The sequence below is a fragment of the Ursus americanus genome, chromosome 15 (genome assembly GCF_024610735.1).
Source record: "Ursus americanus isolate L20-20 chromosome 15, mUrsAme1.1.p, whole genome shotgun sequence".
NCBI classification, from domain to species: Eukaryota; Metazoa; Chordata; class Mammalia; order Carnivora; family Ursidae; genus Ursus; species Ursus americanus.
Genome location: NC_142141.1, coordinates 24,410,595 through 24,433,990, shown reverse-complemented (window position 1 = coordinate 24,433,990; position 23,396 = coordinate 24,410,595). Strand labels below are relative to the sequence as shown.

The 23,396-nt window shown below is 57.4% G+C and overlaps 1 protein-coding gene across 4 annotated transcripts in view; it reads right to left on the bottom strand.

The window, feature by feature from the left end:
* The window catches only part of CAMK2A (calcium/calmodulin dependent protein kinase II alpha), a 39,429-nt gene extending 17,896 nt beyond the window's left edge, over nt 1-21,533 (bottom strand). For 2 of the 4 annotated variants that reach the window (XM_087867857.1, XM_045815290.2), the window contains exons 1-9: nt 15,477-15,542; nt 15,285-15,357; nt 12,337-12,439; nt 10,937-11,020; nt 10,715-10,809; nt 9,579-9,701; nt 9,123-9,206; nt 7,661-7,703; nt 5,196-5,236 (exon numbers count right to left, since the gene is read on the bottom strand). In XM_087867857.1, the coding sequence (XP_087723983.1) occupies nt 5,196-5,236; nt 7,661-7,703; nt 9,123-9,206; nt 9,579-9,701; nt 10,715-10,809; nt 10,937-11,020; nt 12,337-12,439; nt 15,285-15,311 (600 nt within the window). In that variant the 5' untranslated portion in view covers nt 15,312-15,357; nt 15,477-15,542. Of the gene's footprint in view, nt 1-524; nt 558-5,195; nt 5,237-7,660; nt 7,704-9,122; nt 9,207-9,578; nt 9,702-10,714; nt 10,810-10,936; nt 11,021-12,336; nt 12,440-15,284; nt 15,358-15,476; nt 15,543-16,390; nt 16,446-21,278 lie in introns of those variants that run through there. The other 2 variants (XM_087867858.1, XM_045815289.2) reach the window with 2 other exon arrangements.
* Nucleotides 21,534-23,396: the final 1,863 nt, after the last annotated feature.

Genomic DNA, 23,396 nt, shown 5'->3' with positions numbered 1-23,396 from the left:
ACAGCCATGGAGTCAGAAGAAGAGGGATGTGGGCCACCATGCCGCCACGGGAACCCCGAGACAGAGGCAGGGGCTGGTGGCCCCTCTGCCACCGGCGGGCCCTGGGGAGCGTCGAGAAGCTCAAGAAGGGCCTCTCTGGCGCCCACTCCTTTGGCCAAACCAAGCCCCCCGCGCCGCCACTGGCACGAACCAAGCCCTGAGATGAGTTCCAGAGCAAAGGGCGGGGAGCAGCAAGAAGCCAAGGGCTGGACGTGGGATGGGGTTCAAATCAACCTTCATACCTGAGGGGGTTCTCAGGTCTGCAGCCAGGCGGCTGGTCTGGGCCATGGAGTTGGAGGTGTCAACAGAAACACGCAAACAACACGCACACACAACACACAGATTGTCACACGAGGCACACGTACCAAGCACGCCCTGAGCACCCTCTGCCCGCCCCGGGTCCCAGTGCAGCCTGCAGGAGGCAGGCAGGAGCGAGGGTTTGAGGCCCAGCATTTACCGGCGTTTGGGAGACGGCAGACACTCACCATTAACTGAACGCTGGAACTGGACTTTCTTTTCTGGAAAAACAAGGAGAAGAGATGGGACAGGAAAAGACACAGCGTGAAAACGGCAGGGAGCAGAGAAACGGCAGGGAGCAAAGAAACAAACGACAGGTGAGGTTTGGAAGGGTGATGGGCCTCGGGGTCATCCTCTACGGTCCCTTGCCAGCGTGCACTGGGGCAAGAAGTCAGGGCCACCAGCAAGGGCCGCCCTAGCAGGGCCAGTCCTCTCTCCACCTGAAGCTCTTGGGTCCTCGTGCACAGCCGCCTGGGGCTCACGCTTCGACCAACAAGCTCCAGGCCAAGCCTCCCTTGGACCAGGGCTCCCTCTACACCAAGCTCTGACGGGGGCAACAAATCCTGGGTCTTGGACGCCAGTTGCCTGAGGCCTCTGGAAGCCAAAGCTCTTGCAGGCCTAAAGCGTGCTCAGGTCTGGAGATGAGGCCCAGTGCCTCTCCCAGCTTCCCCATGTGTGTCTACTAAATGAACCCCGCTCCTGGTTTGCTTGACTGTCACGGTCACTTGGGAAACCTGTCGAAAAGAAACATAGCCAGACCCCCTCAAGGAGTTCGGTAACTAGGTCTGGGGTGGGGCGTCTGCATTTTAAACAGTAACCCCAGGTGACTTCAAAGCAGGCCCCGGGTGTGGAAACCAGTCCTCTAAGTGGCCTTTGAAATCCTCCTTGTGGTCCCAGCGTCCCAGCGACAGGCCTGTTCAGCTCCCTTAGGCTGACAGAGAAACTGAGGCACAGCCAGACGCACAGCTGAGCCCTTCTAGTCCAGCTTTTGGAGGATTTCCAGCTTCACCCGTATTATTGGCCGTGGAACCAAGGAAAGGGGAGAAAGAGAGAGGACACATTGTCTTCTCGTTCTCTCACTCTAGGCTAGGAGTCGTAAAGACTCGCTTTCAGGGAAGGCTGCAGGTCTGAGACTGACACTCGCATTGCACGGATGGGAGGCGGGGGCCCAGAGATGGGCCGTGATGCCCGAGGCCTCTCAGCTAGCTGGTAGCAGAGCGGGGGCTAGAACCCCTGCGTGCAGGCTTTCTCTTCTGTCCAGGACTCCACACACCGCGGCCTGACTGCTCTGCACCGCTCGCCTTCCATCGGAGCGGCCTGGAGGCTGTTCTCCCTGCTGTACTGCGGAGGGGAGGGGGGACGGACTGGACATGCCCTCAGGGTGGGCCTTTGCCCTGGGGGAGGCACTGGCTATTCTCTGAGGATCCTTAGGTCTAATTCTGGGCTTTCTGACTTCAAGATTCAGGAACCTCTAGGGCCAGGAGCCCAAGATCCTGTACTCTCCTTCCAGGGCCCCCAGTGGCAGAAGTGGCTCACCGGGCATCTCCCGGCGTAAAGGCTCACGGCCCCTGCCTCTGCCCCAGCTGGGTAGATGGTGGGACCCCCACAGCCAGCAGCCTGCAGCCAGCCGCTAGGGTGGGCCTCACTTCTGGCTGGAGCCCGGCCAGGCACCGTGGACACGGGAGGGGACAGGCCCTCAGCTTGCTGTCAGCAGAAACCTGAGGAACATGGGGGCCAGGGTTCCAGGCGGGACACGAAGAGGGAACACAGAGCAGAGACTGCATCGAGTCGGACATACAGTGACAGGATGGGACATGGGGGAGAGGAGTCACGATGGCACGGATGGGACACCAACAGGGGGCAGTGAGTGGGGTGAGGGGTGGGAGCAGTCGGCCGCTCCTCATAGAAGTAGAGGCTAGGAGGTGGCTGGGAGGGGGGTCAGCGCTCCTTGGGAACAGAAAGACTCGATTTCCCTGGATCACAAATGATGATGATACTAATAATAACCCCATACTGACCAGGGTCTTTCACCACAAGTAGAGTCACATCTCTCAGAACCACGTGTAGAAGCATGGTTCTAGGGTTAGCAAAGATGGTAGAAATTAAGTAGGGTCAAAATTAGCCTCGCGAAGCCCCTACAAGCCCATAAAGTACAGTACTCTGTATCTCTGCTCTCCGAAGCCCATCTTCCCTCCAGCGAAGGTGGAGGGCTCTGCAGGGGCCAGCTGAGAGAAGAGTACGTACTTCCCCACTGGGGCTGAACGCGTGTTGGTTAAGGGAACTCATGGCGTGACTCCCCAAGGCCCACTCCAGCGTGAGCCTCTCGCTGGCGCCAGCAAACACGTGCCCTTCTCCCCTTGCACAGATGGTGGGACTGCTGACCCAGGTCTCCAAAGGAGGGGACGATGGGGCCCGGCAAGCCCACGTTCCTTGACTTGGGGTCCAGCATCACTCGTAGGGAAACACATGACTGGACCCCCAGAGCAACAAACTGTATGCCGGGCTCCCCAAATCCCGGGCAGGTCCCTGGTTACTCTCATCTTCCTGCTGGGCTTCTCTCCTTTTCCACCCCCCAAACGGGGCAGGAAGCTGAGCTACAAAGAGACAGTCTGGCCAGGAATGGCCTTTGGTTTCTCTTCATCATCCACGCCCGAGCCACCCTGAGAAGTCACCCAGGGTCCATCCTGATGCTACGGGAAGGAGTGGCTTTTTCTTCAGCTGTGCCCACTGGTCAGCCCTGCAGTGGCTAGCCAAAGTTCCACCATGCTCTGCGATGTCCTTGCCCTCAGACAGCCTCTGCCTCCTGGCCTTGCCTGGAGACGAGCCAGAAGAGAGCTTCGTCCCAAGGCCCAGCCTGAGGGAAGCCCTGAGCTCACACCCGTGGCTCTGTGGCAGTGCTTTGCCAGGGCCAACCTAAGAGCCACGCAGACGGGGTAACCCTCCGTCTGCTCCCTCCTCCTCCACTGACCTGGACCACAGCCCACTGCCCCATGTGCCTTCTGCCCTATATCGCCCAACTGTGATTTTTCCCAGGGAACCCAGCATCCCCAGTGTCAACACGCTATGGCCGAGAGGGCCCCAGCTGTTCCAAACTGGACCACCCCAAAATTGCACATCCCCCCATTACCCTTTCCATTTAGAGCAGGGAGAGAGTCTGATTCATGGGTAACCCAAAACAGCAAGTAAGCCCGAACTCAATTCTGGATTCTGTCCTAGGATTTGGGATAAGCGTGTGTTAACTTTATCAACTGGGATGGCTTTAGATCTGTATTTCCAAATACTTCCTCGATCAAACTTTGTTTTCAAAGAACCCTTACTTGGAAGTCCAATCTAGAGAACACAACAGACAATACTGGCTAGCATCTCAAGAGCATGTATCCCATGCCAGCAGCCCCTGCTAAATCCTCAATAAGCGTTATCTTCCTTCATCCGCACAAGCAGCCCTGGGAGGTGGGAATCCCTTTTACCCCCATGGCCCGGATGAGGAAACACAGGCTCAAGGGATTCAGATAACCAGCCGAGGTTCCCAGCTGCAAAGTCCAGCCTGGCTCCCTAACCACTATGATGTCTGTTACCCGGAGCTGTTCTGGCTGCAGAGGGTGCGAGAAGCCCAGAACCTTCTCTGCTCAGCCCCCCCCTTACTATCCCACTGTACCGCTTTTGCTGCTAAGGATGCCTCCCCAAAACCTTCAGGCTCCAAGAGTTCCGTTTGAAAACCACTGACTTTGGCTGATAACCAAATAATTCTGTATTCCTCAAGTACCCAAGATGAGAACGAAAAGTGATTAGATAGGGTTGAGTGGTCTTTTTCTTTTCTCTTTTCTTTTCTTTTTTCTCTTCTGTTTTTAAAGCTTAAATCTTGGAAATCGTGGAGTCCACACCCCTCCCACCTTACCCACTGTACCTGTGAGGAAACTCAAGTCCCCAGAGGGCTCAAAGCAGCAGGGAGGTCCAAATCCTGGCCTCAGCCAGCCAGCCCAGATCCCCTCCCGTGCACCCCCCAAACCAAAGCCAGTGGCCTGAGACCATAAATACTGCTACAATGAAGCCATGAAGCCACCAGCCCACCTGGGTGGCTGTGTTTGGACAGCATCCCACACCTTCCAGCATCCTGGGCATAGCCCAGCCCTGGGGTCCTGGCCAGGCAGGGCTCTGAGCCCAGAAAAAGGCAGGGTCTCAAGAGAGGAGAACCCACAAGGCAAGCCAGTGGCAGGGGAGAAGGGAGCTGCAGAGAGCGGGGGCAGGCCCCAGAGAGCAGAGGGAGAAGAGAGAGGAGGGAAGGAGGGAAGGAGGGGTCAGCGGGCTGTGGAAGGAGATAGCTCGGGCATCAGGGGTGGGGACAGAGGACAGGCCTGGGTCAGGGGAGGAGGGGCTTCTTGGCACCGAACTGGCAGGCCTTGACAGGGGTGGGTGCCTCTGGATCCCAAAGCCACAAGGGATGGCTATCCATCCTCCATGGGCTTTGTGGGTTGGACTGGGGTGCACACTGGGTCGGGGGCCCAATCCAGCCAGCCCACACTCGGGAAGGAGGAGGTCACCCCTCATGATCAGCTCTGTCTCTTCTTTGTACCCTCTCACTTGCCAGTCCTCCCATCCCAGAGAACCACAGAAATCTCCTTCAGACCTGCTCCTTTCCTTGTGCCCGCCTCAACCCCAGGCCACCTGTCTCTCCCATCTACTTTCAGCCCTCCCCCGCCCCTGCCCCCTCCCCCAATCCTGGGGACGGCCCAATTGCACGAGCGACCACATCTGCCAGAACACCATCAGCAAGGCCCCGGTCTCGCCCCAGCCCTGAAAGCCAGGCCTGGTCGGCGGAAAGGCTGCCAGATGCAGGCCCTGCCGGGCTCCCGGGGGCTTACCTTCACACCATCGTTCTTCTTGTTTCCTCCACTCTTCCCTCCTGCGGAGGAGAAAAAGTAGAGGGTTACCAACACCAGGCAGGGCACCAAGGCCCACAGGGTGAGGAACAGCAGCATCGGTGGGCAGGCGGAGAGCACGGAGCCGGCTCAGTGATCGGGGGGACACCTCCTCCTTCTGCTCCTCCTTCCTCCTTGGGGCCTGGACTGCCGGTGGCCCGCGAGGTGGGCCTGGGCTCCCCCGTCCTCAGCAATCTCGAGTGCGCCCCTCTGGCCCCATGGGTTGCCAGGGGGTGACAAACGCGTCCCAGGCCCGTGGGGTTGCTGTTGCAGCCTGGGGATTCCCTCTGGATCCCGGTCACAACCCGCGCTGGTGGTGGCCAACCCGGAGGCCTGGCTGCCTGGCCCGGGGCTGGCCGCTCCCTCCCCGCCCCGGCCCGCTCTAATTTTAGCCCCATGCTGCTGCCGAGGTCATGTGTCAGCCCTGCCTACTCACTCTGGACAGCTGCGAGCCTTGTTTTGCCGGTGAGAAGAAGCAGATGCCCCACTCCGGGGCCCACCCCTGCCAGAGCGCCCATCCCTTACAGACGCTCCCTACCCTCCAGCTGCAGAGCCCCGCGCTAGGGCGGGCGGTGTCTGTGGTGGCTGGGAAAGCAGAGCAATGGCTCTCAGGGAGGCCCCACCTCTGTCATTCCTCTTTCCCTCCCTCCTTGCCTCCTGGCCAGAGCCCTTGGTGAGGGCCGCAGCCAGGAATTGGCATGAATGCCCAGCCCTGCCCAGCCTGGCATCTGGCTGCTTCGGACCTCAGATGTCTCACGTTAAAGGAGACAGGAGATGTCGGAAGGGCTTAGCACAGCCCTTGACCATGCAGTAGCTCCTCAGTAAATGGTGGCCACTGTAAGTCCTTCTCCCGGTGGCCTGGGGATGGCGAGCCTGGGGAGAGGGGGCAGCATGGGACATGGATGCCCCAGGGGCTCAGAGGGACAGGCTCATGCTGGCCCAGCCTCCCAGTCCCTCTCACAAGTCCACCTGCGACCCTTGCAGACAAGTCCCTCTTGCAGAGTAAATGCAGGGGTGGTGTCTCTGGGTCCCTAAGCTGAGAGGAATGGCGGTCCATCCTCTACGAGCTTCATGGGCTGGGCTGGGGTGTGCAGTGGGACAGGGGGAACGGTCACCCCTCCAGCTTTAAGGGGGCTTTCTCAGCTCCAGCCCACGACCATAGGACTGCGGGTCCCATGAGGTCACATGTTCTAATTTTCAAGAAAAGACAGAAATCTGGGTGTTTCTGTGAAATCTCCTAATTTTTAATGGCTGGAAACTCTTTTCAAAAACACCACTGTGTTTAAAACACCACTGGTCCCACAAGCCTGTCCAGAGACGGGAACTGACCCACGGGCACCATTTTGTGAGCTCTGGACTAGAGTTTCTAGGGGCACTTCAGAGGTTAAAAAAAGACTCCGACTGTCTGGGCGGCTCATCTTTCAGGTTAAGGAACTGCAGGATCCTTGTCTGGGGAGAGAGTGGGGCGGTGGGTCCCTGCGGTGGGCCAAGCCCACCTCTGAAGTTCCCTTGTTTTCCCACCTCTGGGTCTCCTTCCTCCGGCCGGTTAAACGGGCAGGTGGGCGCTCTGCAAAGTCAGCCGTAGCTTCCCGGCGCCGAGCCCTGGCTGTGCAGCTGGTCACGTGTCCCCAGCAGCCCCGTCTGGCCGGCCCAGGCCGTCAGAGGGCCCCTCGGGTGAGCTTTGCTATATCTGCTCAGCTGCCCCGTCAGCTGTCCTGTCTCCCCAGAGAGAAGCCTCTGGCAGGCGCTGGCCTGGGCGCTCTCCAATGTGCCAAGGGGAGCTTCTGGCTAAGCCCGGACGCTAATCCCTTCCTTTTCTCTTTGGGGCGACATACTGCAGGTCGCTGGGCACGCCCTGCCTTCACCAGCCGGCTCTGGCCCAAGCCAAAGGCTACTACCCTGGCTCTCTGGTGACCCATCTTGGTTAAGGGCACTTGCTCTGGGGAAACTCAAAGCTACACTAAAAGCGTCTCTGCCTCCCTCTGCCTAGCAATGGCCCCCACTGCCTTGTCACAAAGGCCACCTGAGCGAAAGCATGGGGACTGCTTAGCGCGGGGCTCAGTACCGGCGGGGAACAGGAGTATTTTTACTCCCTGGGCCTAGGAGTAACTGGACCTATACCCCGATATTCGGGAGGCCTCCCACTCGGGCCGGCCCAACCCGAGAATCCCAGCACTGCTGTGAGGTTGGGAAGCCAGACTCAACCTCTAACCCTTCCTCATAGGCCTTTGGCTTGCTGACCTTTTGGGTTCGGCACTTCTGGGTGCAGGTGACTTAAGTCCCAGTCTTAGGGTCCTTTGTAGCCCTCACTCTCCCCAGGCCCCTGGCCTGAGGCCCCACAGGTAGCCAACAATTCTCCCAGCAGACCTGTGCAGGGTGTAGTTGGGACTTCGAGTCCCACCACCTACCAGAGAAGTTCCTGGTAGCCAGCATCGTGGTGAGGATAGCTCCCTGCAAAGACAAGGAGGGGGTACGGGGGACAGGAAGTTGGAGGTGAGGGGGAGAGGAGAGACAGAGAAATGGGGGGGGAGGCAGGTGCTGCCTTCAGACACAAAGCCAAATCCTTCTGCCCTGACCCTCCATTTGCCCTCACCCCCTAGCCGGGAGACCATGCCTGCCTCCCCCGGGGAGGTCGGGGCGAGCTGGGCCTTGGCTGGCACAGCTCCTAGAACAGGGCAATCCTAGCAGCAGATATTAATAGGTTCCACTGTCCTGGCCAAAGGTGGTGGAAGGGCTTGGGGACACCTGTTGGTGGGGACTCCCAAAGGCCAAGGACAATAGACCCTGCCCTCCTGGGCCCCCTTCACCTTCTCCCAGGCGCTCAGTACCTTACTTCATCACTAGTTCGTCTTTCCCGGGGCTCCTGGGCTCACAGCCATGGAGGGTCGATATAGAGAAACTCTCTTGTCTCCACAAGGGGCCTAGGGGATGGCCCTCCTGGTTCTGACACTATCTGACTTGGACACTCTCTGAGTCTGACAGTCCGTGACTTGAAGACAGTTTGACACTTCCTCTGTGACCACTCCCAGTTGGGAGCGGGTGGACTTAGTTCTCCAGGCACCATGCTGGCCACCACCCGCTTGGCCCGTGCCCCTTTCTGGGCCACCATGTCAGGCCTGGGAGCAGTAGGTGAGGAGGTTCCGAAGGAGCTGGGGCCTCCGCATCTGTCACTCAGCGTTCTGATGGCTTCTCTGCTCCAGCAGGCCGGGGACTCCTCGGTTACTCTTCCTGCCTGTTCATGGGGCCTCTGGCAAGTTCTAGGCCAGGAGCTAGCACAGCCTGGGAGCACACACCGCTTGCTTGAGAGGCTGGCAGCCCCCGGCCCACCTGGGTCCCACTGTGGCTTCCTCTGGGCCATGACCCCTATCCATGTCTCTTGGCTTGTCCTCTCCAATGCTTGGCAGCAGGGCCTCTCCCCCATCCTGGCCTCCTGCCCCGTTCCATCTCACCCCCTAGAACCTCTCACCAGCCACGCCAAAACACTTACAGTCCCCCTACAGGATCACGCTCAGGCTTCCAGACTTCTGCACACGAGTTTTCTGTCTGTCTGGAACGTCTGTCCATTCTGACTACACAGCTAATACCTGCTTATCCTTTGGGGCATCCGCCTAACTGTCACTTGCCAAGGCTTCCTGGGATGTTTCCTCGGTCCTTCCAGACTTGGCTCTTGGCCCTGCTATGGTCACCCCGGCCTCAAGGGTCCTTGTCTGTCCTTTCCACCCGCTCACTCCCCAGCCCAGACAGCAGGCCTTCAGGACGTGCTTGTTGACTCAGTGAAGGAAAGAACTGGTGAGTGAGTCTCTTGGCCTCTGCGGAGACCCAACCAAGCTACTCCATGTCCGGGAGCTACGGAGGGCGAGGACCTGTTACCTTCAGTTTTCTCCTGGCGTTGAACTTCTTCAGGCAGTCCACGGTCTCCTGTCTGTGCATGCAGGAGGCCACAGTGGACCGGTGCTAGAGGAAGTGGGGAGAGGTCTGTGAGTGGGAGGCAGGCCCGTCCAAGGACCCTTCAGGGGTCATCTTATGGAGATGAGGTTGGCATCTTACGAGGAACAAATCTTTGTTCCAGGGACGCAGTAAACACTGCAGCTAAGCACCCCGGCACCGGACATCTCACGCCAGTGGCACCCCTTGTCGTGAGGCCAGCACGGAACACCTCCCATCGCCACTTCCCCTTGAGAACCACGGCAGGGCAGCGTCTCTGGCTGAAGCCGCCTCGACCCTATGCTGGGCCTGAAGGACCGGGGGCAGGGCCAGGACTCCGCGGGGGTCTGGACCCTGGCGTCGGGAGGCGCTCCCGGAAAGGGCCCCCGGAGGCAGGCTCACCGAGATCCAGGGGTGCTTGAGGGCCTCGGCAGCCGCGATGCGCTTGGACGGGTTGATGGTCAGCATCTTATTGATGAGATCCTTGGCTTCCGGGGTGACGGTGTCCCATTCCGGTGACGGGAACTGGAAGGGGCAGAGGGGCCAGGTTTGCCCAGCCTACCCCAGGCCACCCCTGCGATCCCCCAGCCCCTGACTGGCAGGGGAGCAGGCAGGGGTGCTATTGCCCATCCACAACCAGGAGGAGCTGGGATCCTCAATGTGGGGACCCCTCTGGAACCAGAGGGGGGCAGGGGCCTTCGTCCCCAGGACAAACCAGAGCGGGGCCGGGGAAAAGCAGGGCTTCCTCTGGTTTTCTGAAGCTGGTCCTTCTCTGGGGAGCAGGAGGCTGGTGGCTATAGGTTATAGGTTATGGTGGTTATAGGCTGGGTCCAAGTCCTGGCTCTGCCTCCCGGGCTGTGTGACTTTGGACAAGACCTGTGACCCTCCAGCTGCCCCTAGAGATGTTGTGAGGCTTAAATATGATACAAACACATGACACCTGGCTTGACAGAATCAGCTTATTGAAAAGCAGGAGAGCTTGGTCATTAGAAACACGGACGCTAGAGCCAAACTGCCTGGGTTCAAATCCCAGCTCTACCATTTCTTAGCTGTGCAGTGTGGGCAGTTATTTAACCTCTCTGTGCCTCAGCTTCTCTATCTGTAAAATGGGGATAGTAATCGTACCTATGTCATAGATGGGTATGAGATTGAGCTCTAATGATATATAAAGCACTTAAGAGAGTGTTGTGTTAGCTATTATTATTATTATTAGTGTGTGTGTTATTATTTGTGTGAGAGAGAGAGAGTGGGAGTCTGGCTTCTGGGGCCTACTCTCCACCTCTCAGCCCACTTGGTGCTGCTCCTGCCTCTGGGGCCCCAGGCTAAACGCCATCATGCAGAGGCCCAACCATGCGGCCGGGGCCGTGCGCGGTCAGTCCTCCAGCTCCTCCCACCCACAGCTAGACAGTGGCAGGGGGCCTAAGGGGACTGGGGGGCAGGAGGGAGGCACCTCAGGTCTCTGACCTCACTGGGTGCTGGCTTGCACCAGAAGGGATGCAGGGGCTGGCAGGGAGGCTGGACAGAGGAGGGACACTCACATCATAGGCGCCGGCTTTGATCTGCTGATACAGGCGGTGCTGGTCCTCGTCCCAGAATGGGGGGTACCCAACCAGCAGGATGTAGAGGATGACCCCTGGGGAGAGGACCAGGAGAAGCCTCACCCCCCTGTGAGGAGGAGCGATGAAGAGGGGAGGGGTGGGAAAGGAGAGGGCACCCGAGGGGCAGGCGCCTGGGGGTGAGAGGGCTTTGGGATCACTCACCACAGGCCCACAGGTCCACGGGCTTCCCGTACGGGTCCTTCCGCAGCACTTCTGGGGAGAGGTATCCTGGCGTGCCTGCGAACCCTGCTCCCCAGACACACAGACAGGCAGACACACACACAGAGGTTGTCGCGTAAGCAACCCAGGGCAAGGTCCTGCTGGAAGAGGGATGAGGTTGCCCTGGAGATGGGGACCACACTCTCTGCCCTCAAGAGTGGGTCGAGGGCAGGAAGCTCTGGCCTGGCAAGGCAGCAAAGCCTCTAGACCAGGGTTGACAAGTGCACAGGGCCCCTGTCACCACCCCTACTCCAGAGCGTATGGCAGAAGTCATCGGTCAATCCCAGAGTCCTTCCCGTGGGGTCCTGCCTCAGCGTCATACACTGCTAACAGCCCTCCCGTGGCCACTATCGAGTGCTGGTGGCACTCTAGACAAAGTGTCCTTGCCATGTCCTCTGAAGGCTGAGCTGAACCCTTGCCCACTCCCCACCCTTCTAGGAGCTGGTCCTGGGCTAGCAGGAGGCCTGGCCCCAACTCTGGTTTTGCCCTAAGTCCGCTGGCGGGTCTCTCTTCCTTCAAGGCCTCAGTTCCCTCATCTGTCAAATGAGAGATTAAGGATCCCTCCCTTTTCTACCTCCCAGCAACGTTGGGGGGATCGCTTGAAATACACAGGCACCCCCAGGACTCGAGCAAGGAATCCCAAGAACAATTACAACTATTTGCTGTGTGTGCTCAGCACTGGGCAGAGCGCTTCTGTGCCTGGTCTCACTTCCTCCTCACACAGCCCTGAGGACCATGCTATATCACCCCCATTTTACAGATGAGGAAACGAAGTCTCAGCAAGGTGAAATGACTCAGCCAAAGGCACACACACCTCCGAAGTGCCAGAGTCGGAGCCTGAACCCAGGCTCTTAACCACGGATCGATAGCGCCCACTGAAATTTTCCCCAGCCAGCTCACAGGACTCAGTTATGCCCAAACCTCTGAGTACGCTGGATCATCTGAGCTTAAATCCTGGCTCTGCCCCTTGTAATCTCCCATGAACTCTTCCAAGTTCCTTGGCCTCTGTTCCTCATTCGTAAGATCAGGATAATTCGCTCTGGCACCCAGGCTGTTAGGGGAACACACGGAAGCCCCCAGCCAACAGTGGTGGTGTGGGTGCATGTAGAGAAGCCGTGTACTGTTTTAAGGGTAGCCACATCCCTGCACCTGACGCCATGGAGACAGGATGGGCGATGCCTGCTGACCAGAGGCCAAGTGCGGCGGGACCTCTGCTCCCAGAGCTCTGGCTCGGGCAACAGCCATCTCCCGCCTGCCCCCGCTTGGGCAGGGGGCTCCTAGAGGCCAGTGTGTCAACACGAGGCTGGCCCCTCACACCCCTGCCAGCCCCTGCCCCCACTCACCGAACCATGCCTGCTGCTCCCCCTCCACCTCGATGGCCAGGCCGAAGTCTGCCAGTTTCACCGCAGCCCCCTTGAGCTTGGAGGCCAACAGCAGATTCTCCGGCTTCCCAGGACCAGGGAGAAGAGTGAAACGGGGGAAGAAAGAGCCAGAGGACAGTGAGCAGATTCAGAACCTCACCTCGGGGGGCCTGAGCCTACAAAAGGAGTGGCTGGACAATCCAGAGGTGCCCTGCCCCCAGCTCCAGTGCCAGCCCCAGCGCCCTGAGCTCCAGGCCCCAGAGAGGGGACTGCCTGCGGCCAAGACCTCTGTCTTCCACAACAGAGGAGGCTTTGTCCACCACCCATCCCCTCCTTTGCCTTTCCTCGGGGTTTGGGGCTGAGGCTGACGTGGGGGCAAGGAGATGGGAGAACAGCTGTCACCACAATAAGGAAGAAGGAGGAACATTTATTGTGCCCCTACTACGTGCCAGCCACCAGGCTAGGTGTTTTGCATGTATCATCTCACTTATCACCTCAACAACCTTTGGGATGGGCATTATTATTCCCTTGTCCCACAGTGGCCTTCCAGCATTCCCTGAGACAGTCTTGCTTGTTCCCACCTCAGGGCCTTTGCACTTCCTGTTGCCCCTGTCTGATTCGCTCCTTCTCCAAGCTTCACAGAGCGGGCCTTTTCTCTCCACCCGCTCTCCCCTTCATGTCGCCCCTCAAACAATCGCTCCATGACTATCTAAAGGAGGAGCCCCCAGGTATCCTCTGCCTTAGCAACTTGCTACCTTCATAGATATCACGATTTGTAATTTTTCCCCATCTGTCTACGTGCTTGTTCATTATCTGTCCCTTCTATGGACAGGACGCTCCTTATCTGTCTGTCCACCACTATCTCGCCAGCACCTAAGGCAGGCGGCAGCACACAGCAGGCGCTTCGTCAGTATTTGTCATACGTAGGAAGATGAAGAAGCCAAGGCTCAGAGAAGTTAAGTGGCTTGAGGAAGGTCACACAGCTGATAAGACATAGAATCAGAATTGAGGCAAAGTCTGGCTCAAGAGCCATGTTCTCAACCACCCTGGGCTGAGAGACAGGGGGCCTCGTACGTGCCACCGGGCCTCAGGAGCCCCAAGGCTTCTGGCTTCTGCTGGGTGCAGAGAACAGGAAATCCCCCTGCACGGGCCAGAGGGGGGCTTGAAACGAACTCTGCCATTGGGTAGTCCTAGCCTCTGACCCAGCTCCGCCACTTCTATGCTGTGGAACTTGGGCAAGCCATTTCACTTCTCTGCAAAGTGGATGGAGCCCACCTCGGGGGCACGGATTAGTCGCGATGATCCGTGCAGAGCACTTGGCGGCGGCCCGCCGCACACGCTCCATGAGCACCGGCACTCAGATTCTCTGCTTGGGGTGGGGTGGGGCATGGGTTCCGCGGCCCTGGAGACACTGGTGTCCTCTGACCCCCTTCCCCACTGGACTTCCGACAGGGTCCCACCTCTGACCTTTCACTGCCCAAAGCTAGGCGGGACCCAAACAAATATAGCTCCGTCTGCCCCTCTCGAAGTCCTCCTTTATCCTCTGGGGACTGCGTTCCCAACGTGTCCTGGGTCTCGGAAGCCGTCCTGCCCTGATTTGATGAATATGCCACTAATTAATCTATCCAGAGTGGCCTAAATTTCACTGCCTCTCCTCTTTTCTCCTCCCATGCAGGGGCCGTAGCTATAATGGGAACAGGCCCTCTGGGAGAGCCGCCCTGCCGTCTGGCCAGGACCCTCTTGGAACGCACGCTTGCCCGTCGGTCTACACTGAGCCATAGGGAGCTCCCCTGTGAGAGGCGGAGGTGGGCAGGGCTTCTGGGCGGAGCACCGCACCCCGGAGAGGGACCCAGACCTACTGGACGATGCCCAAGGAGTGTCCCCAGAGAAGGTGTCCAGGCTGAGGAGGGCCTGGAGGGCCTGTCCTGGGTGGGGACGGAGAAGAACAGCCTGCAGAAGACCGAGGAGGTACCCCAAAGCTGCCCACGTGCCTCTGGGGCCTGAGCTGGAGGCTCGATCTTGATCTGTGTGGCCCCAAAGGGCAGAACTGGGGCTCACAGGCCACAGCAAGAAAAATGGAAGGAGACTTTCCCAGTGGTGCAAGGGGCTGCCCTGTAAGAAGTGAGTCCAGAGTCACCGAAGGCCAAAGAGCAGAGGTTCAAAGGCACCTCGAAGGGGCTACTGCAGGAGCAGGAACCGCCCTGAGTGGCTTTTTGGCCCGGACCCCCTCAGGCCCAGGGGCTGGGGTCAGAAGGCCAGGGCTCCAGTCCTGGCTCAGGCACAACTGACCGGCACATTCTTGGGCAAGTCCCTTAGACTCTGTAGGCCTCTGTGTGCTGCTCTGAAAGTCAGGGGAATGTTACGAGCTGCCAGCCTCGAAGCCTTGAGGCTCAGCAGAGGAGAGCTAGGAGTCTGTGCTGATCGGGCAAGGCTGCGGGGCTGCCGCCAACCCTAGATCACACATCTGCCTAGGCCTGTCCTTCTGCTCCTTCAGGTGGCAAGAGGAAGGACTCCGGGGGCCCCAAAGCCTGTGTTTCTTCTCCCTGCACCTGCCAGGGACCCAGAAACAAGAATCCCAGTGTTTCTGTGCACCAGGCACTGTGCTGTCTCCTTTGACAGAATCAGCAACCCCAGCAGAGGTTGCCATGGCAACCCCACCATCAGCAAGCTGAGACCCTGCAGCTGGAGAGTGGCCTGGCTGGGACCTGGACCCCTCCAGAGCCAGTCTGGACAGTTTACCTGGTCTGGCCCGAAGCACGTCGTGGGCCTGGGACTCAGAAGACTACATCCTAAGCCTAGATACTTCTCCCTGTGGCCAGTTTCCTCATCTGAGCAGTGGGCAAGATGTCACCCCCCCAGCCCAACTCAGGGGGATTCAAGGGATTCTGATAATCTCCTGGGGGAGCTGCCCCCTCAGGTGGGTCACTCACCTTCAGGTCGCGGTGCACCACGCCCATCTGATGACAGTGCAGCACGGCTTCCAGGATCTGCTGGATACAGTGACTGGGGAGAGAGAGGAGAGGGTCCCTGTGTGAAGGCAGACGTCCCCTGGGCAGCTGGGAAGCCAGCGGGGGAGATGCCCTGCCCCCAGGCACCATCGCCAGGCTGCACATGGTGCTCACCTGGCATCGGCCTCACTGTAATACTCCCGGGCCACGATGTCCTCAAACAGCTCCCCACCGGTAACCCTGGGGAAACAGGCACAGAGTCACCTTCCCACAGAGGGCCCCTGGTGTTGCCTCTTCTGGAAGAGTCTCCAGGAAGCTAAGGGTGAGACCCAGGCACCTCAGAATCTCAGCCCAAAGGCAGGAACCCCAGGGGCCCCAGGGATGCCTCCTGGGGCAAGCCTCTTCCTGGCTCCTGGCCCACCCTTCCACTGACTTCCCTCCCATCTATCACCTGCCCTTCTCTGCCACTGGGTCCAGGCTGGAGTTAGGACAGGGGGTGGGACACTCGGAGCGTATCTTTCAGGTTCATTAGGAAGCCCAAGGGCTGGGGTTGTTGTGGTTGGTTGGTTGTTGGTTTCATAAACTTTATTTTTTAGAGTAACTTGAGGCACACAGCAACACTGAGCAGAAGGCACAGAGATTTCCCATGTACCCACACAGCCAGAGCCTTCCCCATGATTAACTGCTTTTTGCAGATGGGACCAGTGTCTTCACTGAGTTTCTCTGCCAACCCAAGAATCTATCATTTCATTATTGTTTTTCACTCAATTGACTGGCTTTCGAAACTTAAATTACTCCAAAAGGAAACTTGATATTGCCACTAGACATGGAAAGCCAGCATCGCTGGCCACAAATAGAAACAAAACAATAAGACAATGAAAGTAACAAGTGTGTGTTGGCGTTTCAGGGAGACCCACCTGCACTGTCTGGGTGGCAGGCCTACCACATTCGGGAAACTTCTGTCTCGGAAGAGGGAATTCAGCCCAGCCTGGGGGTATTTAGGAATGAGGCCAAGGGGCCCAGCTAGGTCATCCCTGCTCAGGCTGCCCCTAGAGCCCTTGTACATCCCGGGGTGGGCGCAAACTCACAGGTCGAAGATCAGGTAATGATGTCCCTCCTCGGAGATGCTGTCGTGGAGCCGGACTGTGGGAGGGGCCCAGGCAGCCAGTTAACCCGGAGGCACTGCTTCCTACCCCCTCTTGCCCTCTCACCTCACCCCTCCAACGGCCAACATGACAATTCTCAGTCACTGAGCACAAGCCAGGTAACAGGTGCTTTGACAAACGCAAGTAAACGATGGCTCACTGACCTCGGGCCTCGTCAAAAGAGGCCCGGGTTTAAAGATGGAAGACCCCTCTCTGCTTTGGTCAAAGTTTGGCCTCTTCCTTCCTCCAACCCTCAGCTTCCTTGCTGGGCAGGCCAGCATCATGGAAATAGCTCAGATCTCTGCTCCTTGCTTGCTGTGTGATTTCAGGCAAGTTGCTACCCCTTTCTGAGCCTCTCTTTTCTTGCCTGGACAATGAGAATGAAACTCCTGGCCCTGCAGGCTCGTTGTGAGAATTCCATGAGGCACACAGTCGGTGTTCATCCAGTGGTGGCCCTAGGGGAAGAGCCCTGATCCAGGTGTGGATAAGAGAGCCGCTGTTGTTGGGAGGACAGCGGTCCCTGAGTTAGGCACGCTGAGAAACCGCCTTCTCTTCATTCCTCACTTACCAAGGACAGGGGCAAGACTACCAGGAACCCAGAGCTTTCAAAATTACCCCCTGAGATTCTGGAAGGAAGGGCCCAAGGCCCGGGGCTGACTCTGGGGGGCTGCACCCTGCCAGCCAACCTCATTTTCTCCCGGGACAGCTTCACATCCTTCTCTGAGCCACAGCCTAAAAACGTCCACAGAGCGGGGTGTGTGCTCAGAGAATCAGGACATGTCGCACAACGGAAGATTACACAGCTGTTAAAATCATACGACAGTTACGTATCCCCTGGTTCAGAAGCATCTCCAAATTATGTTGTTTGGCACAAAAGCAAAGTGCAAAACAGTGCGTGGTACTTTTTAAAAAGATGTATTTAAGCCTGTTAATGGCATTAGCCTCTCTGCAAGGATACCAAAAAGTGGGCATTGGAGGACCTTGGGGAGAGGAATTGGGAGAGCAGGAGCAGTAGGTGGGTGAGACTTTGTTTTCACTGTAAGCCCTGGTACCATCGGAATTCTGGCCATATGCATGTATTTCTGACTCAGTCTTGAGTCCCCTCAATGGCTTACGGCTCTCCCATCTGCACATAAAGTTTGGAGAGGCAGGCGTCAAATCCACCAGTGTAGGTATCTACTATGGGAGGGGGGAAGAAGGGGACCAGAGATGGAGGAGGACCTGAACACGATTTTTTTTTTAAAGATTTATTTATTTAAGTAAACTCTGAATGCAGGGCCAGAACTCACAACCCTGAGACCAGGGTCACACACTCCACTGACTGAACCAACCAGGCACCACTGGAACTCAAATCTAAATTAAAAATTTTTTAAATTCTTAAATGATGATATGTACTTCTAAATGACTACAAGATGTTTTATTTTTATTTCTTTTAGAATTTTTTTATTTATTAGAGGGAGAGAGAGAGTGCAAGCACAAGCAGGCAGAGAGGCAAAGGAAGAGGGAGCAGCAGGCTCCCCAACGAGCAGGGAACCCGACACAGGGCTCGATCCCAGGACCCTGGGATCGTGACCTGAGCCGAAGGCAGATGCTCAACCGACTAAGCCACTCAGATGCCCCAAGATGTTTTAAATATATTTTATTTTATACTTAAGGAAACTCTATGCTCAATGTGGGGCTGGAACTTAGGACCCCGAGATCAAGAGTCACCTGCTCTACCGACCGAGCCAGCCAGGCGCCCCTGTTTTAAATATTTTGTAAAGCAAAACTAAAAAGCAGGTTGCCTAAGAGTGCATATTATATAATCCTGCTTTAGTTTTTTAATCAACATTTTATTATAAAAAAATTCACACATACACTCCAGTGAACACCCATGGACCCACCACTTAGATTCTATCATTAATCTTACACTTGTTTTACTACATTTCTAAGCATTCCTCTATCTATTCACCTATTTCAATTTTTTAATACATTTCAACGCAGAGGTAGGCTTGGGTTTTGACATGTACATGTGTATTGAGGCGAGCATCCTGTAGATTCTGCGTGCCCTGGCCAGGTCCCCTTCCGTAAGATGGGACGGCCAGCCTGCAGCCTCTGGGAGAGGTGGCTGCTGACAGCCCACGTTTACTCCCCTTCACTGGTGAATTGCCCACCACGGACGGAGGCGCCTGGTGCACAAGGTTACCTGCAACCTGCAGCCAATGACTGACTAATGTGGGAAGGCAGGGTCAGTGCAAAGGGCCAATCTCCTTGCCTTAGGGAGGGACAAGCCCAAAACAAGATTTATGTTCCAGAGGCCTCCCCACTGCACCCTGTACACACACCTGGAATCAGGTGAAAGTTAGACTTGACCTGAGGCCACATCTTTGGTCAATTCCTTCCCTTTTTCCATCCTGCTTCACCCCGTCCCTTGCAGGTCTCCCCTGGGAGCGCTCCCACAGTAGATCACAAGCACCTGAATCCCTGCCTCAGGCTCTACTTCTAAGAAACCTGACCTGAGACAATATGTATAGAAACACTTGAGAAGGTACAGACATCATATATCATATGGAAATATGTATCATACAGTATTAGCTCTAAGTACCAAGTTTATAGAGGATACTTTAAAAGTTGTCTTCTCATTAATCTACAATAAACTTGCATCATTAGTGTATCAAGATGAAGTTTTTAAAAAGACTCTTTCTGAGTGCCTGGGTGGCTCAGTTGGTTAAGTGGCTACCTTCAGCTCAGGTCATAATCCCAGGGTCCTGGGATCGAGTCCTGCATCAGGCTCCCTACGGAGCCTGCTTCTCCCTCTCCCTCTCCCCCTCCCCCCTGCTTGTGCTCTCTCTCTCTCAAATAAATAAATAAATCTTAAAAAAAAAAAAAAAAGGCTGCCCCTCTAAGCAGCCAGGCAAGGGGGACCCAGGCTGGATTCCAGCCCCCACCTGCATAACGGCACTGGGGTGGGCTTTCGTCCCTGAGGGGGGGCACCATCACAGCTCAGAACCCAGGAGACAGGACCCATGAAACCTCCCTTCCCACCAGGGATGGCTGCCCTGAGAAAGAGCAGTCCAAAGCCCAAGAGGAGAAGAAAGATTCAAGAGCCGCCACGGGGTATGAAAGGGTCTCACCACCTCGTAGAGACTGACATGTCTGTGGTCATTGAGCTATGTTGCCAGTTTTTGACTTTTTAAAATATTGCCATAGATTCAACAAATCCGTAACCTAGTTTTCATTTCTATAGCTGGACTCACGAATTTCTGACATTCCTTTCATACTTCCAGCAGTGATTCGTCTTTTTCTTGGAAACTGAAGGGCAGTGCTTGCTCCCCTATCCACTGCCCCCCGACGGCACACCCCTGATGTCCACTTGGGAAGCTCAATGATGGCTGGGAACCTGGGCTCTGGAGTCCGTCTTGCTGGGCTCACCTCCCAGCTCGGCCTCCTATAAGCTGGGTAACTTTGGGCACATTAGGTAGCCTCTCTGAGCCTCCTTTTCTACCCCTGGTGGTAACACCACTGGCCTGCTGTGGGGGGTTAGTCGATGACGCTCGCAAAGCCCTCAACGCAGTTCTTCCCTGGCACTGGGAGAAACTTGACAAAGGAAGACACTGTCGTCTTCCTCATCGACCAGCCTCACTTCTCTTGCTGACCCCCAATCTCCTGCTAAACTCTCAGGTTGTCCCCTGCTCCCTGCGGTGGCTTTTGGGGTCGGCCCCATCAGCAGGTGGTGATGGTAGAGTGTGGGGCACGGTCCCTGTCCTGCATGCACAGCACATTTGGACCCCACCCTGTGCTGAGCCAGGGCCTCCCTGACCTGGTCCCCTCGGGGCTGGGGCCACACACGGGGAGTAGCCAGTTAGTGTGGCTGGAGTCACCGAGCAGGCTGACTAGGACTCAGTCGAGCCCCTCCGGGCACGGCCTCGCCTCTCAGGTCCTGCATCTGCAGCTGCACCTCTCTGCCCTTCTTTGGGCGGATTATAATCACTTAGAAGTGAGATGCTTTGAGGCTCAGGAAGCAGCTCCTTCCAGGGCCCTCGCAGCCCTGAGATAGCGTCGGGGACCTTCCCCACATCCTCCTGGTCTGGGGCTCAGCTCTGCCCTCCACGTCCCTGTGCCTCAGCCGTGCCCGCCTCAGCCCCCAGCAGAGGCCCTGGCACGCGGTGGGGCCCCAGCTACCCTTGCGGCCGGGGGAAGGAAGGAAGGAAGGAGGGAAGGAGTAAAGGCCTTGATCATGATGACGATGGTGAAGTGTCATTTCTGCGACTTTACCACGGACCCGGCTTGTGCTAAGTGCTTCCCTTGCGATTTCTCATTTAACCCGCCCAGCTGTTGTAAAGGGTGGCCCCACGACGACCCTCCTGGGCCCGTGCGCGCTCCATCGCCTAGTGAACAGCAGAGCCGGGATTGGGCCCCCAGGGGCAAACCCCATTCTCTCAACCACCCCGTGAAACACAGTCCCCCAAACACCGTGATGGCTCGGACAAGTGAGATTGCATATGGAGGTTATGTTTTGGGCTAAGGTTGTTTTGTGGGAAGGTGTAGACTGAGGAAAAAGGCGAGCAGCACTTACCTCGGGACCGTCATGGGGCTATGCTTTAATTAATCATCACAACCCCATGAGGCGGTACCATCGCCATTTTCCAGAAGAGGAAACAGCCTCAGAGTGGTTTGGCAACATGTCCAGGGTCACACAGCAATGAAGCAGCAAACCCAGGATTTGAGCTGCAGTCTGTCAGCCCCAGAGCCCATAAGGTACTGCTCCCCATGTATAGCGGGGCAAGGGGGGAGGTGCTGAGAGGGGGAGCAGGCAGCGTTGACCTGAGACAGCTGCGATGTGCACACTTACCGCACACGCGCTCCCCTCCTCCTTCCTCTGGGGCTGCCAGCCTTTCTAAGAACCATGGGACTTTGTAGTCAGAGCTCCCTCACAACCCCTCCATCATACCGCTGGGCGGCCAGAGGCCCTGAGCAGGGCAGGAGCCACCTAGGCCCCATGGTGAGTCCGCAAGCAGGTCAAGGGTCGGGGCAGAGGCGGAGCTGCTCCCCACCAGCAGCCCTGCCGCCCCTCCTCCGATTCTGGTCCTGGAGCCTCTGGCTGCTGTTTGCACAGTTCTGCTCCCCTTCCCTGGGCACACGGAAGGGGAGGTGCCTTTTGGGGTATAAATAGCAGATGGAGATGCTTCTTTCCAGCAGGAGTTAACCCTCGCGGCTCTGGGCACAGAGATGCTTCCTCGCCAAGGACAAAGGCGTGGTAGCTGTCAAAGTCGGGATATTGCTTAGGGAACCCCTAGGCCTTGTTCCCCAGTGAGGTCTGTGAACCTGCAGCCCTGGCATCACCTTGGAGCACGTCAGAAGTGCAAAATCTTGGGTCCCACCCAAACCCACTGAACCAGAATCTGCCTTTTAACAGTATGCTCAGATGATACAGAGGGTGTCTCCTTGTGAAGATGGGGGGAAGTGGCCCAGAGAGGGCAGGGCTCCTCCCCAAGGTCACACAGCCATTCCCTGACAGACCTCTATCTAGAAACCGCTCTTCCTCCCCTCTCCACCCCAACTCAGAACCCTGATGGGCAGGGATGCAGACCCCCAGTCATGCATGGGGGAAGAGGGGAGGTCAGGCAGGGATGCGTGGTCTAGGCCCAACCTCTCCCCTGCAGCCTGGGGCCGGGGCCACCATGGCGCCTGCCTTAGGGGGCAGGCAGGCCGCTGCTCCAGGTAGGTGGGCAGGCCGCAGTGCCAGGCTGACTCAGCTTGGGGTAGGTTTGGGGAGTGGGCCGTACGGTCAAGGCCAAGCCTGGCCTATTTTCGTCTCTCTCGGAGCTTCGGGAGTTTTCCTGAAACAGCTTTTCTGAAGGAGGCTGCCGGCAGCGTGGGCTAGGAGGAAGGGCCCCTTCTTCACCTTCCCCCCAACCAAGCTGGTCTCTGAGAAATGTGGAGACCATCAAAGGCACCCCCTTTCCCATCACTGCTGCCGCCATCCCCAGAGAAGAGAGCAGTTGCCCTCCCAGCCCAGAACACCCACCAGCTCAGGCAGGGGAGCAGGGCCAGGCTCCACCCACACCCCTCGCGCGCGCGTGCCCCACAGCTCACCGATGTTGGGGTGCTTCAGCAGGCGACAGATGCGGGCTTCGCGCTCCAGCTTCTGATGGTCTGAAACACAGACACCCAGCTGAGTCCCAGGTGAGGGAGGAAACTTCACCCACTCCGTGTCGGCCCCTTCATGGCCTCTTAGGATCGGCACCTCCTGGGGCAGCCCCTGGGCCCCACCGGGATAAGCCGGACTTTCTGGCAGGGGTCCGGGGGTCTCCAGGAAGGCGGTGGGATGCAGCAGATGTGGGGTGGCGGGGGCAGGGTTGCGGCCCCTCAGAAGTCCCTTCCTCTCTCTGGGCCGTGGTTTCCGGGGCTCTCAGATGAAGTGCATCCCTGAGCCCCATCCGCAGAGCCTGGAACGCACCCCCCTCCACTGGGGCTGGCTCCCGCCACCCTGCCGCCAGCCTTGCCCCTCGCACGGCACTGCAGCCAGACTGAACTGCTAAATGGCATCTCTTCAGACCCTGCTCAGACCTCCCGCTTGGGCTTAGGGGTCTTCACCCACCCGTGCAGTTCTCTCAGCTTTGGAACTTTCCCTCTCAACTTCCCACCGGTCCTTCACTGGCTACCACTCCTTCACTCCAACCTATCCTCAGATATACCCTCTCCTGGCAGCCTGTCCTGACTGCCAGGCTGGTAGGGACCCCTCCTCTGTGTTCTCAGGGCCCCGGGGCCACACATCTCACTTTGTCTCATGGACACCTTCACCATTAAGGGCAAGAACTTTGTCTCTGTTATACACCTGGCATCTACTCATATGCTTATATGAGTAGATGCTACTTATATGCCTGGCACATAGTCAGTGCTCAAGAAATAATTGAATTAAAGACTAAACCATTGAATGATGACCCTTTTTAGGGGAGTGTATATTTCT